Source organism: Pseudoliparis swirei, chromosome 20 (assembly GCF_029220125.1).
Source record: "Pseudoliparis swirei isolate HS2019 ecotype Mariana Trench chromosome 20, NWPU_hadal_v1, whole genome shotgun sequence".
NCBI classification, from domain to species: Eukaryota; Metazoa; Chordata; class Actinopteri; order Perciformes; family Liparidae; genus Pseudoliparis; species Pseudoliparis swirei.
Window position 1 is genome coordinate 1,803,323 of NC_079407.1, and position 15,600 is coordinate 1,818,922.

General features: G+C 48.5%; 1 protein-coding gene across 1 annotated transcript; it reads left to right on the forward strand.

The window, feature by feature from the left end:
• Positions 1–9,270: 9,270 nt before the first annotated feature.
• linc.pou2af1 (lnc RNA pou2af1) lies at positions 9,271–15,211 on the forward strand. Its single transcript, XM_056441098.1, has 5 exons — positions 9,271–10,210; positions 12,162–12,262; positions 12,664–12,715; positions 13,229–13,530; positions 14,643–15,211. The coding sequence occupies exons 1-5, from the start codon at positions 10,021–10,023 to the stop codon at positions 14,979–14,981; spliced, it is 984 nt and encodes a 327-aa protein (XP_056297073.1). The 5' UTR covers positions 9,271–10,020; the 3' UTR covers positions 14,982–15,211.
• The last annotated feature ends 389 nt before the right edge of the window (positions 15,212–15,600 follow it).

Here is a 15,600-nt window from a genome sequence, read left to right on the forward strand (position 1 = left end):
CTTAGTTACGGTCGGACACTGGACCATAACTACTTTTTTCGATACTTCTACTGTGGCTTTTGTTCACTTTGTCGTGAGTATCGGTGAGCCGCAGCAAAACAATGACGGGGATCGTCGTCTACTCGCGCGCTCAGCTGATCGCGCTGTGCAGGCCGAAGCTTCTGCCTGGAGAAAGACCTGTGATCCCGCTGGAGCTACGGAGAAGGGCTCGCGGCTGCCGAGCGGGTGTCAAGCGGAGGGCTAAAACGAGGAGATACAAACCCTCGGTACCGTCGATCATAACGGGGAACGTGAGGTCTTTGGCGAATAAGACGGATGAGCTCGGCGCGCTGGTAATGACCGAGAGGATCTTCCGTGAGAGCAGTCTCTTGTGCTTCACTGAGACGTGGCTGCACGCGGACTATCCGGATCACAGCGCGTCTTTGCCCGGCTTCAGGACTGTTCGGGCTGACAGAGACGCTACACAGAGCGGTAAGAAGAGGGGGGGCGGGATCGCTGTTTATGTGAATGAACGGTGGTGCCACCCGGACCATGTGTGCGTGAAGGAGCGCTTCTGTGGCCCGAACATTGAACTGTTGGCCGTGGGGATGCGCCCGTACTATTTGCCGAGAGAGTTCACGTCCGCCATTTTGGTTGTCGTGTACGTGCCGCCATCAGCTGACGCTGAGGAAGCTGTGGACACCATCCACTCCACTGTGTCTGCTCTGCTGAATCATCAGCCTGGAGCATTCATGGCTATCACTGGTGACTTTAACCACACCACACTGGATAAAGCTCTGCCAACCTTCCATCAATACATAGACTGCCCAACTAGGAACAATAAAACTCTGGACTTGCTGTATGCTAATACTAAGGACGCATACAGCGCCACTGCCCTTCCCCCCCTCGGCAGGTCTGATCATGACCTGGTCCGCTGACACCCAGGTATGTTCCTCTGGTGAAGAGGCTGCGGTGACCACCAGGACTGTGAGGAGGTGGTCTCTGGAGGCTAACGACGCTCTACAGGACTGCTTCGAGTCAACGGACTGGGATGTGTTGTGTGGACCGCACGGGGAGGACATCAACAGGATGACCGACTGCATCACGGAATACATCAAGTTCTGTGAACACACCACCATCCCATCACGGACTGTGCGCTGCTTCCCAACAACAAGCCCTGGATCACCAGGGACCTGAAGGCGCTTCTTAACATGAAGAAAGCTGCTTTCAGGTCTGGAGACAGGGATGAGCTGAGGAAAGCCCAGCGCAACCTGAAGGTGAAGCTCAGGAGGCAAGGACTCCTACAGGAGGAAGCTGGAGGCCAAACTCCAGCTGAACAACACAAGGGAGGTGTGGTCTGGCATGAAGCAGATAACTGGCTTCAAGGTGGGAGGAGACAGCCAGGGGCTCCCTGGAGAGGCCAACGAGCTGAACTGTTTTTCAATAGGTTCAGTTCACAGCCCTCCCCGTCTCCTCCACACATCACACCTCCCAAACACCTCCTCCCCTCTGTCCCCTGCTGAGCTGCACATCCACCGAGCCCTCAATAACAATGGGCTCCTCCACCTCCCCTCTCTGTGACGACTGACCAGGTGAGAAGACAGCTGGAGAAACTACACCAGCGCAGAGCTGAAGGTCCTGATGGCATCAGCCCCAGGGTCCTAAAGACCTGCGCCACCCAGCTGTCTGGTGTCCTGCAGCGCCTCTTCAACCTCAGCCTGAGGCTGGGGAAGTCCCGTGCTGTGGAAGACGTCGTGCCTGGTCCCTGTCCCAAAGAAGTCAGCACCATCTGGCCTCAACGACTACCGACCGGTCGCCTCACCTCCCATGTGATGAAGGTGCTGGAGAGGCTGGTCTTGGCCCACCTCCGCCGCAGGTGAAATCATCGTTGGACCCTCTGCAATTTGCTTACCAGCCTCATGTGGGAGTGGACGACGCCATCATCTACCTGCTGCAACGAGCTCAGTCGCACCTGGATGGAACCGATGTCTCTGTGAGAGTCACTTTTGACTTCTCCAGTGCATTTAACACCATCCAGCCACTGCTGCTGAGTGAGAAGCTGCGGTGGCCGGTGTGACGCGCCCACCATCTCCTGGATCACTGACTACCTCACAGGCAGACCACAGTTTGTCAGAATGGGCCGTGTGCTGTCTGGAACGGTGGTCAGTGATGTTGGAGCCCCACAGGAACTGTTCTGTCTCCTTCCTCTTCACCCTGTACACCAGTGACTTCCAGTACAACACGGAGTCATGCCATCTGCAGAAGTACTCTGATGATTCTGCAGTGGTCGGGTGTATTAGGGATGGACGGGAGGAGGAGTACAGGGCAGTGGTGAGTGACTTTGTAAAGTGGGCCGATGAGAACCACCTGCGGCTGAACGTGGCCAAGACCAGAGAGATGGTGGTGGACTTCAGGAGGAAGGCGACAGCTCCTACACCTCTGAGTGTCCTGGGAGTGGACGTGGACATGGTGGAGGAGTACAAGTACCTGGGCGTCTCCATCGACAGCCGACTGAACTGGAAGGCCAACATCAACGCTGTGTACAAGAAGGGATGAGTCGCCTTTTTCCTGAGAAAGCTTGATCCTTCAACGTGTGCAGCAAGATGCTGGAGTTATTCTACCAGTCGGTTGTCGCCAGTGTGCTGCACTTTGCCATTGTCTGCTGGGGAGCAGCATCGAGCCGTGACACCAGCCGTCTTAACAAACTGGTTAGGAAGGCTGGCTCCATCATCGGCTGCCAGCTGGAGCACCTGGAACAGGTGGTGGAGAGGAGGTCGTTGAAGAAACTGGTGTCCATATTGGACAACCCGGACCACCCTCTCCACCACCTCCTACAGGGACAGAGGAGTACTTTCTCCAGACGTCTCCTCACGCTGCCACAAGGACAGATACAGGAGAACATTCCTGCCGACGGCTATGAGGCTCTACAACAGTTCACCTCTTGCCAGATCACCCTAACCCTTCTTATATTTTGTGTTTTGTTTTTTTATTCTTGTGTGTTGCTGCTACTGACTCGACAAATTTCCCCTTGGGGATTAATAAAGTATATATCTATCTATCTATCTATAGAGGATAGAGGACAGAGGATAGAGGACAGAGGATAGAGGACAGAGGATAGAGGATAGAGGACAGAGGATAGAGGATAGAGGACAGAGGACAGAGGATAGAGGACAGAGGATAGAGGACAGAGGACAGAGGATAGAGGACAGAGGATAGAGGATAGAGGACAGAGGATAGAGGATAGAGGACAGAGGATAGAGGATAGAGGACAGAGGATAGAGGACAGAGGATAGAGGATAGAGGATAGGGGATAGAGGATAGAGGACAGAGGACAGAGGATCGAGGACAGAGGATAGAGGATAGAGGTCAGAGGATAGAGGACAGAGGATAGAGGACAGAGGACAGAGGATAGAGGATAGAGGACAGAGGATAGAGGACAGAGGATAGAGGACAGAGGACAGAGGACAGAGGATAGAGGATAGAGGTCAGAGGACAGAGGATAGAGGACAGAGGATAGAGGATAGAGAATAGAGGTTAGAGGACAGAGGACAGAGGACAGAGGATAGAGGACAGAGGATAGAGGATAGAGGACAGAGGACAGAGGACAGAGGACAGAGGATAGAGGACAGAGGATAGAGGACAGATGACAGAGGATAGAGAATAGAGGATAGAGGACAGAGGATAGAGGACAGAGGTCAGAGGATAGAGGACAGAGGATAGAGGATAGAGGACAGAGGATAGAGGACAGAGGATAGAGGACAGAGGATAGAGGTCAGAGGATAGAGGTCATAGGATAGAGGATAGAGGATAGAGGACAGAGGACAGAGGATAGAGGTCAGAGGACAGAGGATAGAGGATAGAGGTCAGAGGATAGAGGATAGAGGTCAGAGGACAGAGGATAGAGGACAGAGGACAGAGGATAGAGGTCAGAGGACAGAGGATAGAGGACAGAGGATAGAGGATAGAGGTCAGAGGATAGAGGATAGAGGTCAGAGGACAGAGGACAGAGGTCAGAGGATAGAGGATAGAGGACAGAGGATAGAGGTCAGAGGATAGAGGTCAGAGGATAGAGGATAGATGATAGAGGTCAGAGGATAGAGGATAGAGGTCAAAGGATAGAGGTCAGAGAATAAAGGACAGAGGTCAGAGGACAGAGGACAGAGGACAGAGGATAGAGGATAGAGGACAGAGGATAGAGGACAGAGGATAGAGGACAGAGGACAGAGGATAGAGGACAGAGGACAGTGGCGGCTGGTGAAATTTTTTTTTGGGGGGGCGCAGTTGGGCGACGCGGTTTAAATATCACTCAACAATGAGAAGAAAAGAGGTTTTGAGTAGAATATTGTAAAAAACAAAGCTTTATTTCAAGAACACAGCGTGCTCAACACGGTCCAATAACAACTATCAACACACTGTAACTTTGGGCATGAGAGGTTCAGAGCAGAATTCTTTAAGAAACATTGGGTTGGGTTTTAGAGGTTTGCAAAATAAAAGAGTTTCACCCTCACATGAAAGAGGTTCAGAGCAGATGTAACTGATGTGGAACGGGCATGGAAGAAGTCGGCTCAGATGGTGGATTTTCCCAGCACTTATTTATTCTGCAGAAGACAACAGAACACACACATTTGCCTTCTGATCTGTCTCTGCACTTCCACTTCCTCAGCAAAATAAAACCATTGTCCATGGAAGACAGGACCACATTAAATCTAAATAATAACAATTCTCATCAAAACCATGACATGTAACATACAAGGGAAAACAGAGACCCTAATGGACAAAATAAATAACTACATGAGCTAGAGTCATTTCAGCAGAAACAGAGAAAATTCTAACTTTGAACAAAGGAAACACATACCTGCAGAAGACAACAGAACACACATTTGCCTTCTGATCTGTCTCTGCACTTCCACTTCCTAGACACGCAAAACACAATTTACACAAGGAAAATATACGTCGGGCGACCGGATGTAGCTAAACAAACGGTGCCAAAGTGGCTCAATGAGACCGCCACCAAACGTATATGTTGACGGTCTAAATGACACGACAGCTGGACGCCGTGATCGTATTGCGACCATTACTGTATGTAACATAAACGGTTAATTTTTATAAAAGAATATAGCCAAAATAGTGCAACATCGTTTTTCACTCAACTCACCCTCAGCAATATAAAACCATTGTGAGCAGGGTTGCCAGGTCTGTGTGACAAAACCAGCCCAATGGCCAATCAAAACCAGCCCAAAACCAGCCCAATATCAGAACTCAAAATATGCCCGTACAAACCATATACACTGCTTTTAAAGTCCAACAGCATTGCTATCATTGCCAAATATATTGTAATATCTACAAAGTAACAACATATGTTTAGTTTGCCAGCATTAAAAGCAGTTTTCCCTAAACAGTTATTTCCTATGTCCTAAAATGGCCTTGTGTAATTAGATACAGTATATTATCATAAATAAAATGTGTGTACGTGCTGATCTGGAGTCAGTTTGGTAGGATTTGGGTATGAATAAATTATTTCATTTAAAATATGGATTTTTATTTAAAGATATTCATGTAATTTGCATGCAAAATAGGTCTACCCAACCAAGGACAAAAAATTCAACCAGCAACACTTCAAAAGTGGCCCGATTCCGCAGGACAACCGCGGACCTGGCAACACTGCTCTATGGGCTGAGGAACATACGGTCTCTGATCTGCCGAATAATCCAATCGCGTGCACATTTGTGCGCCCAAGATTCCCGGTTTCATCCGCCAATGTGAAGCCGGTCATTGCCAAAACGACTGAAATGTTGTATCAATGCCGTACACACACGTTAGACCAGCGCCCCGAAAAAGGGGAGGGGCTTCTCTCCGTGATAATGGCGATATATTATATTTTTTCACATTAACTTAAGTGGTTGTTGACAGGGGCTTACGGTCTCCCACACACATTTAGCGCGTCAACACGGTATATTTACTATTTAAATGATTTGGCATATAATGTTTTTTGACAGATTTTTTTTTTTTTTCTTCTTCTTCTTTTTTTTTCATCTCCAAATTTTAAGAGGGGCGGCGCCCTAGCGCCCCCTATGGACGAACCGCCACTGATAGAGGATAGAGGTCATAGGATAGAGGACAGAGGATAGAGGACAGAGGATAGAGGATAGAGGTCATAGGATAGAGGACAGAGGATAGAGGACAGAGGATAGAGGACAGAGGATAGAGGATAGAGGATAGAGGATAGAGGTCATAGGATAGAGGATAGAGGTCAGAGGATAGAGGATAGAGGACAGAGGTCATAGGATAGAGGATAGAGGTCAGAGGACAGGGGATAGAGGATAGAGGACAGAGGACAGAGGACAGAGGATAGAGGTCAGAGGATAGAGGACAGAGGACAGAGGATAGAGGACAGAGGATAGAGGACAGAGGATAGAGGACAGAGGATAGAGGATAGAGGTCAGAGGATAGAGGTCATAGGATAGAGGACAGAGGATAGAGGACAGAGGATAGAGGATAGAGGTCATAGGATAGAGGACAGAGGATAGAGGACAGAGGATAGAGGATAGAGGACAGAGGATAGAGGTCATAGGATAGAGGACAGAGGATAGAGGATAGAGGATAGAGGACAGAGGATAGAGGATAGAGGTCATAGGATAGAGGACAGAGGATAGAGGATAGAGGACAGAGGATAGAGGACAGAGGATAGAGGATAGAGGATAGAGGACAGAGGATAGAGGATAGAGGTCAGAGGACAGAGGATAGAGGATAGAGGTCATAGGATAGAGGACAGAGGACAGAGGATAGAGGATAGAGGACAGAGGATAGAGCAGTGGTCCCCAAACTACGGCCCGCGGGCCGGATCCGGCCCGCCTCCCCATTTGGACCGGCCCCCTGAACAATACCAGAGACGCGTTCCGATTTATTATTTTTTTCACCTGGCCCGCTGCCGTTGAGATTGCAATGATTGAGACGCGGAGAAAATGTGGAGTGAGTGGTGCTCTTCGCAATAGAACATCTTTGATGGGACGTGTCGCGTCTCGGCCAATCAGCATTCAGATGTCCACAGCGTTTGGGAAATTAGGTTAGCTTGAATGTGTTCACACCGGACGCAGCAGTCTCGACGCGTGTCGAAAAAAAAGTGTGTTCAGACCAGACGCGTCGCGACCGCAGAGTACTTCCACTTTAGTGGACTGAGCTGCTCTCCCACTGCGCTTCTCGCTGCTCTCTCTCTTCTTCTCTCTTTGATACGTGTCTCTGACTTTTCCACCTACGGCGGCAGATCTCCTCTGCCATGAAACACATATGCCGGTGTTACACCCCTCCTGGTTTTCAAACCTACTGGTTTCCCTGCGCGTGCGTTGTGTTCTCTTAACATCTGCAGCGGGGCTGTCTCGCTCACCAGATTCGTCACACATTCACAAACATATTGCTGGAGATCTTCAAGCCACCGTTCATATCCATTTCGGCGATTACGATTGTATAAGTGAGCAGTGCATCACAGCCACGGATGAAGAAATACATTTTCGAAAAAATAAAAAGATCGCCCGACCTGGTCTCGATCCCTTTCACTCCTTTTGAGTCTGCACTCAAAGACATGCAGTCTGTGCGCTGCGCCACCAGATATTAGTTTCAAGTCAAGTAATTTATATATTGATCCATTAAGTCACATTTCTTATGTATTCATGGGAACAGTTTGGTCGAAGGGATCTGGAACAACTGGTCATCTTGAGCGGATATTTACACTTTGAAACATGTTTAGCGATGTTTGTTCGCAACGCAACAACCACACAATACCGCACACAGGTGAGCACAGGTGAGCACATTCCCCCCCCCCCCCCCCCGGCTGGCCCTCCAGCAGGCAAGGCAAACGTTATGTGGCCCTCTTAGGAAAAAGTTTGGGGACCACTGGGATAGAGGATAGAGGTCATAGGATAGAGGTTAGAGGATAGAGGACAGAGGATAGAGGATAGAGGACAGAGGATAGAGGACAGAGGACAGAGGACAGAGGACAGAGGACAGAGGACAGAGGATAGAGGACAGAGGATAGAGGATAGAGGACAGAGGATAGAGGACAGAGGACAGAGGACAGAGGATAGAGGTCAGAGGACAGAGGATAGAGGACAGAGGATAGAGGACAGAGGACAGAGGACAGAGGATCTAGGACAGAGGATAGAGGATAGAGGTCAGAGGATAGAGGACAGAGGACAGAGGATAGAGGACAGAGGATAGAGGATAGAGGACAGAGGATAGAGGATAGAGGACAGAGGATAGAGGATAGAGAATAGAGGATAGAGGACAGAGGACAGAGGACAGAGGATAGAGGACAGAGGATAGAGGACAGAGGATAGAGGATAGAGGACAGAGGATAGAGGACAGAGGACAGAGGAAATAAGGGTATATGATGGAGGACAGAGGACTTGAGGACAGAGGACATAAGGATATATGATGGAGGATATAGGACATGAGTACATAAGGACATATGGGTATATGATGGAGGACAGAGGATATAGGACATGAGGACAGAGGACATAAGGATATATGATGGAGGACAGAGGACTTGAGGACATAGGACATAAGGATATATGATGGAGGACAGAGGACTTGAGGACAGAGGACATAAGGGTATATGATGGAGGACAGAGGATATAGGACATGAGGACAGAGGACATAAGGATATATGATGGAGGACAGAGGACTTGAGGACAGAGGACATAAGGATATATGATGGAGGACAGAGGACTTGAGGACAGAGGACATAAGGGTATATGATGGAGGACAGAGGACATAAGGATATATGATGGAGGACAGAGGATAGATGACATGAGGCTAATGGATAGAGGATAGAGGACACAAGGATAGAGGTTATGAGGATAGAGGGATAGGGAGGAGGAAGTATGATGATGAGGAAAGTTTATAAAATCTATAATCTATAATCACCAAAGAAATGAATATGAAACATTTGATATTGTTTAAAATAAACTAAGAAGAAGAAGAAGAAGTCTTATTATTATTTAATGATTTGTATTATAATGATTTTACAGAGATACAAAAATATAATACTAATAAAAGCTCAAACTCATAATAATAATAGTCATCATGTAGTTGTAATATAATAATGATTTCAGTCATACAATGTCTAAAATGAAAAACAAGTGTCAGTGTGCAGTATAATATTATATAAATATAAATATATTATAACTACTACTTTATCATAATGATAAGAATAATATGAATTACTCCTAAAACAATAACAACAGAAATATAAATGTTATATTATTCCTCATACTTTAGTTCCTCATCATGCGCTCCACATCCTAAAATAATAATAAATAAATATAATAAATAAATATATAAATATACGTAATATCTAATATCTAAAGTCCTTCCTCTGAATTCATTTAAATAAAAGTACATTTCATCTTCAACCGGCTGCAGGAAACCTGGCTGCAGTGATTCTGTGAGTTTAGAATAAACATATAAATATGCTAAGTGCGTATCCTTCCTCAAAGCCTCGTCGTTGTGTATCTAATGTACTTGACAGTCTTTCGAGGACCCGGACCCTCGGATCCGGACCCGGGAGGCCGATCCGGATCCGCAGAGCTCAGAGGCCTCACAGCCGGAGCTGGCTGCTGCCCGATGCCACGCCCCCTTCTCTGACACTTCTCTGAGTTTCCTTATGAAATAAAGCTTAAACAAATGTTTCTCAAACGTCGTTTCACGCGCGTCTTCGCCGCCGTGACTGCGTGCGCGCGCTGCGCCATGCGGCAAAAGATGCGCGTGCGGCCGCCGCGGCGCGGAGGCCCCGTGGGGCTTAATGAGGGGGGTGTGAGGCTCTCATAAGCAAAAGGAGCTTAAAATGAACAAAAGTATCGTTTCCCAAACATCAAAGTGGGCCGTGTTCACATTTTACATTACAGGGGTGCACGTGCGATGCGCGTGCGTGCTGCTTTTTGGGGTAAAATCGATGAAACTCGGCTGCCTCTGAATATTCAAATTGAAAGTAACGCGCAATCAAATCATTGTCAAATCATTGAGTTCTAGGGGTTTTAAATAGTAGGCATGGAGGCAGAAAAAGCCAAACTAACATGTCCACAGCTATATTACTATATTGTTGGAGGCTCTGGCTCGGCCCGGACCCGCTTCACCACGCGCTTTTGGACACTTTTGGACAAATTTGGTTGTTGGCCGTTGGAGCTGAGCAGCAGCAGCAGGACGGTGCGCAGCCCGCCGCGCGCAGCCATCATGTCTGGTGAGTCTCCAGCGAGGCTTTCTGCGCCGTTTCACCTCCTTTCTCCTCTCCTCGTCTCCTCCTGCATGGACACCGAAAGAAAGAAGAAGAAGAAGTAGAAGAAGAAGAAAATGAAGAAGAAAAGGAAGAAGAAAGAAGAAAAGAGAGAGTTTAGTGGCAACATTTAAACAGTAGTGTAACCCACAGGCACGCGCAGAGTAGACGAGTTTTATTCATTTTATGATTTATCTCCTTTTATGTTTATTTGACTCACACATTTAAATCACGTGTGTATGTTAAAAGCACCTTTGGGTGATTAATGTGCACTTTGATGCGCACCTGCTCACGCGCAGCTTCGTTCTGCTGCCAATTCAAACGTCCACATTTACAGACTTTTATGAAACTTAAATATTTCTCCACGTTATGAAACCATGAAGATCATTTTCATAGTTTTATTTCGTGAAGTGAAACGTGAATGCGCGGCGCGCGGAGCCGCGGAGCTCGTGCGTAACGTCGCGAGTGGGAAGTCTCTGCATGTCGCGAGCTTTTGCCCAAATATCTACATCTAGGAAACACTACCGACTCGCATGTAGCCGTATGAATATTGATATGAATATTGATCAGATGAAGTTTCTCAGCCTCCTGATCAAATCCGCTTCTTTTTCTTTTTCCCCCTCTTTTTTTTCTGTCTCTCCGCGCGCGGCTCGCCGCTCCGGATGCGCGCGTGTGTTTTAATTTACGCCTTTAGGCCAACATGAGGCGTTCTCTGTGGGTTCAATCACCCAAATTCACATATAGGAATTATACGGACACCGACCCCCCCCCCGCCAGTAACGCGCCAGAGACCGGGGGGGAGGGGGGGGCAGGTCCATTTGAATAAAGACAGAATGGAGCACTCATTAACACAAATGTGCCGATAGAATCACCGACGAGCCGGGCGGACTCGAGCCGTCCCGGGAGAAGCCCCGGTGCCGGTACCGTGGAGCCCAAATGCGTAAAACTTGCGGACAAGATACGACATGATATATTTTTTCGCGGCGCGCGACTCGTGGATCTGATCCTCAGATCGATACCAACGGGGATCACAGTTTGGTATCGATCTGAGGATCAGTTCCATAACTCCAGAGCGGAAAGGTTTCGATACCGAGCGGCTCGTTTCAGCTCTTTGTCCGGGGCTTTACGCGCGCGCCCCGAGCGCCTTCATCCAACTTTACCGACCGATCCGCTGGCTAATCCAACCGGAGACCGGGCCGGGCTCTCCGGTTCAACTCGGGTCTTTGTGAACCGGATCACGAATCAATAAATAGACTTACGGTAGTGCGTTTTAGTGCCGCCGTCCTCTGTTCCTGGTCTGTGTGTGTGAGTGCGTGTGTGTGTGTGTGTGTGTGTGTGTGTGTGTGTGTGTGTGTGTGTGTGTGTGTGTGTGTGTGTGTGTGTGTGTGTGAATGTGTACGTGTGTGTGTGCGTGTGTGTGTGTGTGTGTGTGTGAGTGTGCGTGCGGAGCGGGCTGCTGGCGGCGAAGTAGGAAGTGTTGCCGTAAAGAGGGGCGCTCCGGGGGAGTCAGGGAGGCAGACAGACCCGGACCCGAAGCCGCATCCGCGCCTTTACGCGCCGCGGCACCGGCACCGGCACCACCGGGGGGACGTTTACGCGCTGAACACATCAACACCACCGCACAGTGTTTCATACAACACGTTTAATATCAAGATAACAACTTGTCATACAGCACAAACACTTCATATCCGACATGTTGTGACTCAATAAGTTGACGACATCACTTCAGAGCTGGTAGTTTATTAAAAGAGGAACAATAAAAACAATAAAAACATTCCACGTGTTACTGTCGCGAATGGAGTGAAGAAGAAAACCCCTGGCGTGGGTGTAAAGTGAGGGAGGGGGGGGGGGGGTCGGCCCCCCCGCTATTGTCTGCTGTGTGTAGTAAACATGACGTCACGCTGCTCTCCGCCTGCAGACAAGCCGAGGGTGTACCAGGGCGTCCGGGTGAGGACCACCGTCAAGGAGCTGCTGCAGCGGCTGCGGGCCCGGGAGGACCGCGGCGGGGCGGCCAAGACGGTAACCCCCCCCCCCCCACCTCCCCCCTCACTCTCTCTCTCTCTCTCTCTGCCCCCCCCCCTCTCTCTCTCTCACAGCAATACACTGTTAATCATTAACGACTCTTGCAGTTATAAAACTCCCTAACAACGTTTGCCAACACACACTGTGCACAAACACACACTGTGCACAAACACACACACACACACACTGTGCACAAACACACACACACACACTGTGCACAAACACACACTGTGCACAACCACACGCACACTGTGCACAACCACACACACACACAGTGCACAAACACACACACACACATGTACCCCCCCTCCTCCACCCCCATATCTCCCGTTCTGAAAGCATATTAGTAACCGTGCCCCCCCCCCCCCCCCTCTTCTCCTCCTTCTTCTTCCTCATAGATATCCCAGGCGTGCGCGGATCTTCAGGGTCTCTGCTCGTCCACGTGTCCAGGTCAGATGGTCAACACGAGTCCGCGCGTCTGATGTTCGAGAAACCCCATATGTCACGCACGCGCACACTCCGCAGATGTGTTCGCGCGTTTGCAATGATTCCAAAATGAAACAAATAGTCCGGCCATAGAGATGAATCAATCCGCGGGGGAGCGCGTCCTCACGCGCAGCCCCGTCCGGACCGGTACCGACCGGTCCTGAATGCGGCGCTAGTGTCGACCATCGCGGCTCCGGCCTCCTCTTATAAACCAGGGCTACATTAAAATGCGGTCGTGACATCACGGTGAGCTTATGGGCCTATTTAAATGTCTTCCTGTGGTCTTCCGCCATACAGAGCCCAGCTGCTCGCGGAGCGCTCTCCCCTTTTCCTCCTCTAGTTCAACGTTCACCCTTTTCACTTCGATACAGCAGCGCGATCCCGCGCGGATCTACTTTAATAAAGAGCCCCCCCCTCCGCCCTTTATGTTATATCCTTTTTGGACACTTTTTAATGCTCATATTTTGCTTCCGCCAGTTCGTCACGTAGCCCCGCCCCCTCCTCTTCCCGCCGCGGCGCCGAGCTGCGGAGCGCGCGCCGCCTTCCAGCTGGACAGCGCGTGCGACCCCCAGATGCAGAGCAGCGGCTTCCACGACATCCAGCAGCAGTTTGGGGACATGATGTTGCCCAGCAACGGCTACGATGGCGGCCACAACCACAACAACCACCACAACCAGCACCACAGCGGCTACAGCGCGTGCCTGCCCCCGCCTCCCGCCTTCCCGCTGCCGGGCTTCCAGGGACTCTCCTCTGACGCGGACTACTATGGCCCCGGGATGGTAGGATCTCCCTCTGACCCACACAACGCAACTGCGCATGACTTCCTAAAAACGCTCTTATTCTATATGCGGCGCATGCGTCGTCTGGATGATTGCAAAATGTGTGTGAGAAAAAAAAGAAGAAGAAAAAATAACATTTGGGTATTCAGTTTGAATGCCGAATAAAAGAGTTATTTAGTCCTAAAATATGGAGCCACAGTCATAACTTATAGTTTTTAACTGTGTTAATTATATATATACTATATATATAGTATATATATTAGGGCTGTGAAACGATTAACATTTTTAATCAGGTTAATCACATATATATATTTATACGCAGGGGTGCACATAACTTGCTCACCAGTGCGCGCGCCTGCATCGGAGCTCTGGGGGGGGGGGGGGGGGGGGTGCAAAAGACTTTTTTTCGTCCCGATGTGCGCGCACACGCCGGCATCCGAGCTCTGCGGCGCGCGAGACGGAGATCGGAGTCGTGTTAACGCGACACGTAGAGACAGAATGACATGCTGCTGTAGAGCTCATTCTGCGCATGCGTTAAATGCGTTAAAAAAACAAACTAATTAATCCTGTAATTTAATTAACTGAGTTAACGCGTTATTTTTCACAGCACTAATATATATACATACATATGTATATATATTATTTTATATATATTTATATAAAGACAAGTATATATTTCAAAAATAATATACACATATACATATATACATGTATATATGTATATATATACATATCTAGAGGTGTATAACATAATATATATACATACTACATATGTGTGTGTGTATATATTTATATATATACATATATATGTATATATACATATATATACATATATACGTATATGTATATGTACATATATATTTATATGTATGTATATATATATATGTATATATATATATATACACCTCTAGAGGATTATTAAATCAGCAACACATAAAATCAATAATTGAAACTGAAAACTAGATCTAAATCACCACTCACAGGCGTCCCAGTGGATCTGAGGCCAGTTCGATGTCCACATGACACATTTATCGAACCCTTGCTCCAAAAAAACAAAACCAATAAAAAGCCCCCGCGGCCCGACCGTCCACTAACGGCGTCTCCTCCTCCAGGCTCCCTGCTCCTCGCCAGAGCTGCTGACGCTCTGCAACCCGGCGAACCACAGCAGCGACTCGCCGCAGGACTCTTTCTCCTCCTCCTCCTCCTCCTCCTGCTACGACTCCCCCACCAGGATGGAGTCCGGCTACCCCGCCGGCCTCCCCTGCGAGCGCTTCCACCACCAGCACTGCGGCCTCCAGGACTGCTGGCCGGGCCCTCAGGAGAGCTTCTCGGCCCCCGAATACGGACCTTACTTCCCCCCCACAGACTATGAGTACGCCTGCCCCGTGGAGGGGGACTACTTTAGGAGGGACTCGCAGATGAGCTCCGAGATGTGCTACAACGTTCTCTGATGAGAGCTCCTGTAAATACTGCTCCGCCCACTCGGTGTCCACGGCCGGCTTCCCGCGTCGGGGCGAACGGACACGATGAACGCAGAGGCACATATTTTTGTATTAATGACCACTTTTTTTTTTTTACTTCCAAGATTTATTTTCTTACATATGTTGTTGTACTGAATACAAAAAATGGGTTTAAAAAAACTTTTTTCTTTTTACGGAGTCCTAAAGCAGAGACGTTTATATTTGAGCTCTTCTCATTCTTTTCCTGTAAATCTACCGCAGAAAACCTCCAACATGAGGGAGGAGAGAGAGGAGGCCTCAGGGAGGAGGGAAGGGAGCGTCATGAGGTGTCAAGAGATAATAATGTCATTTATCTCCCAATAAACTTAAAGAGGTCAGAGGTCACAAGTCAAAATGAAAAAAATAGACTAAAAGGACACATTATAAAAGGACAGTCGTTAAAAAAATATCAAATGAAAGCAATATAATGATGGATTAAGATCGATATGAAATGAAATAATATCTAGCTACTGTGCAGTTTAAGGAATAATGTATTAAAAGTGGTCGTTCCAGATGTACGGAGCAATGAACATGTTTGAGGACCGCTGAGAGGTCTGCATGGCTCATAATA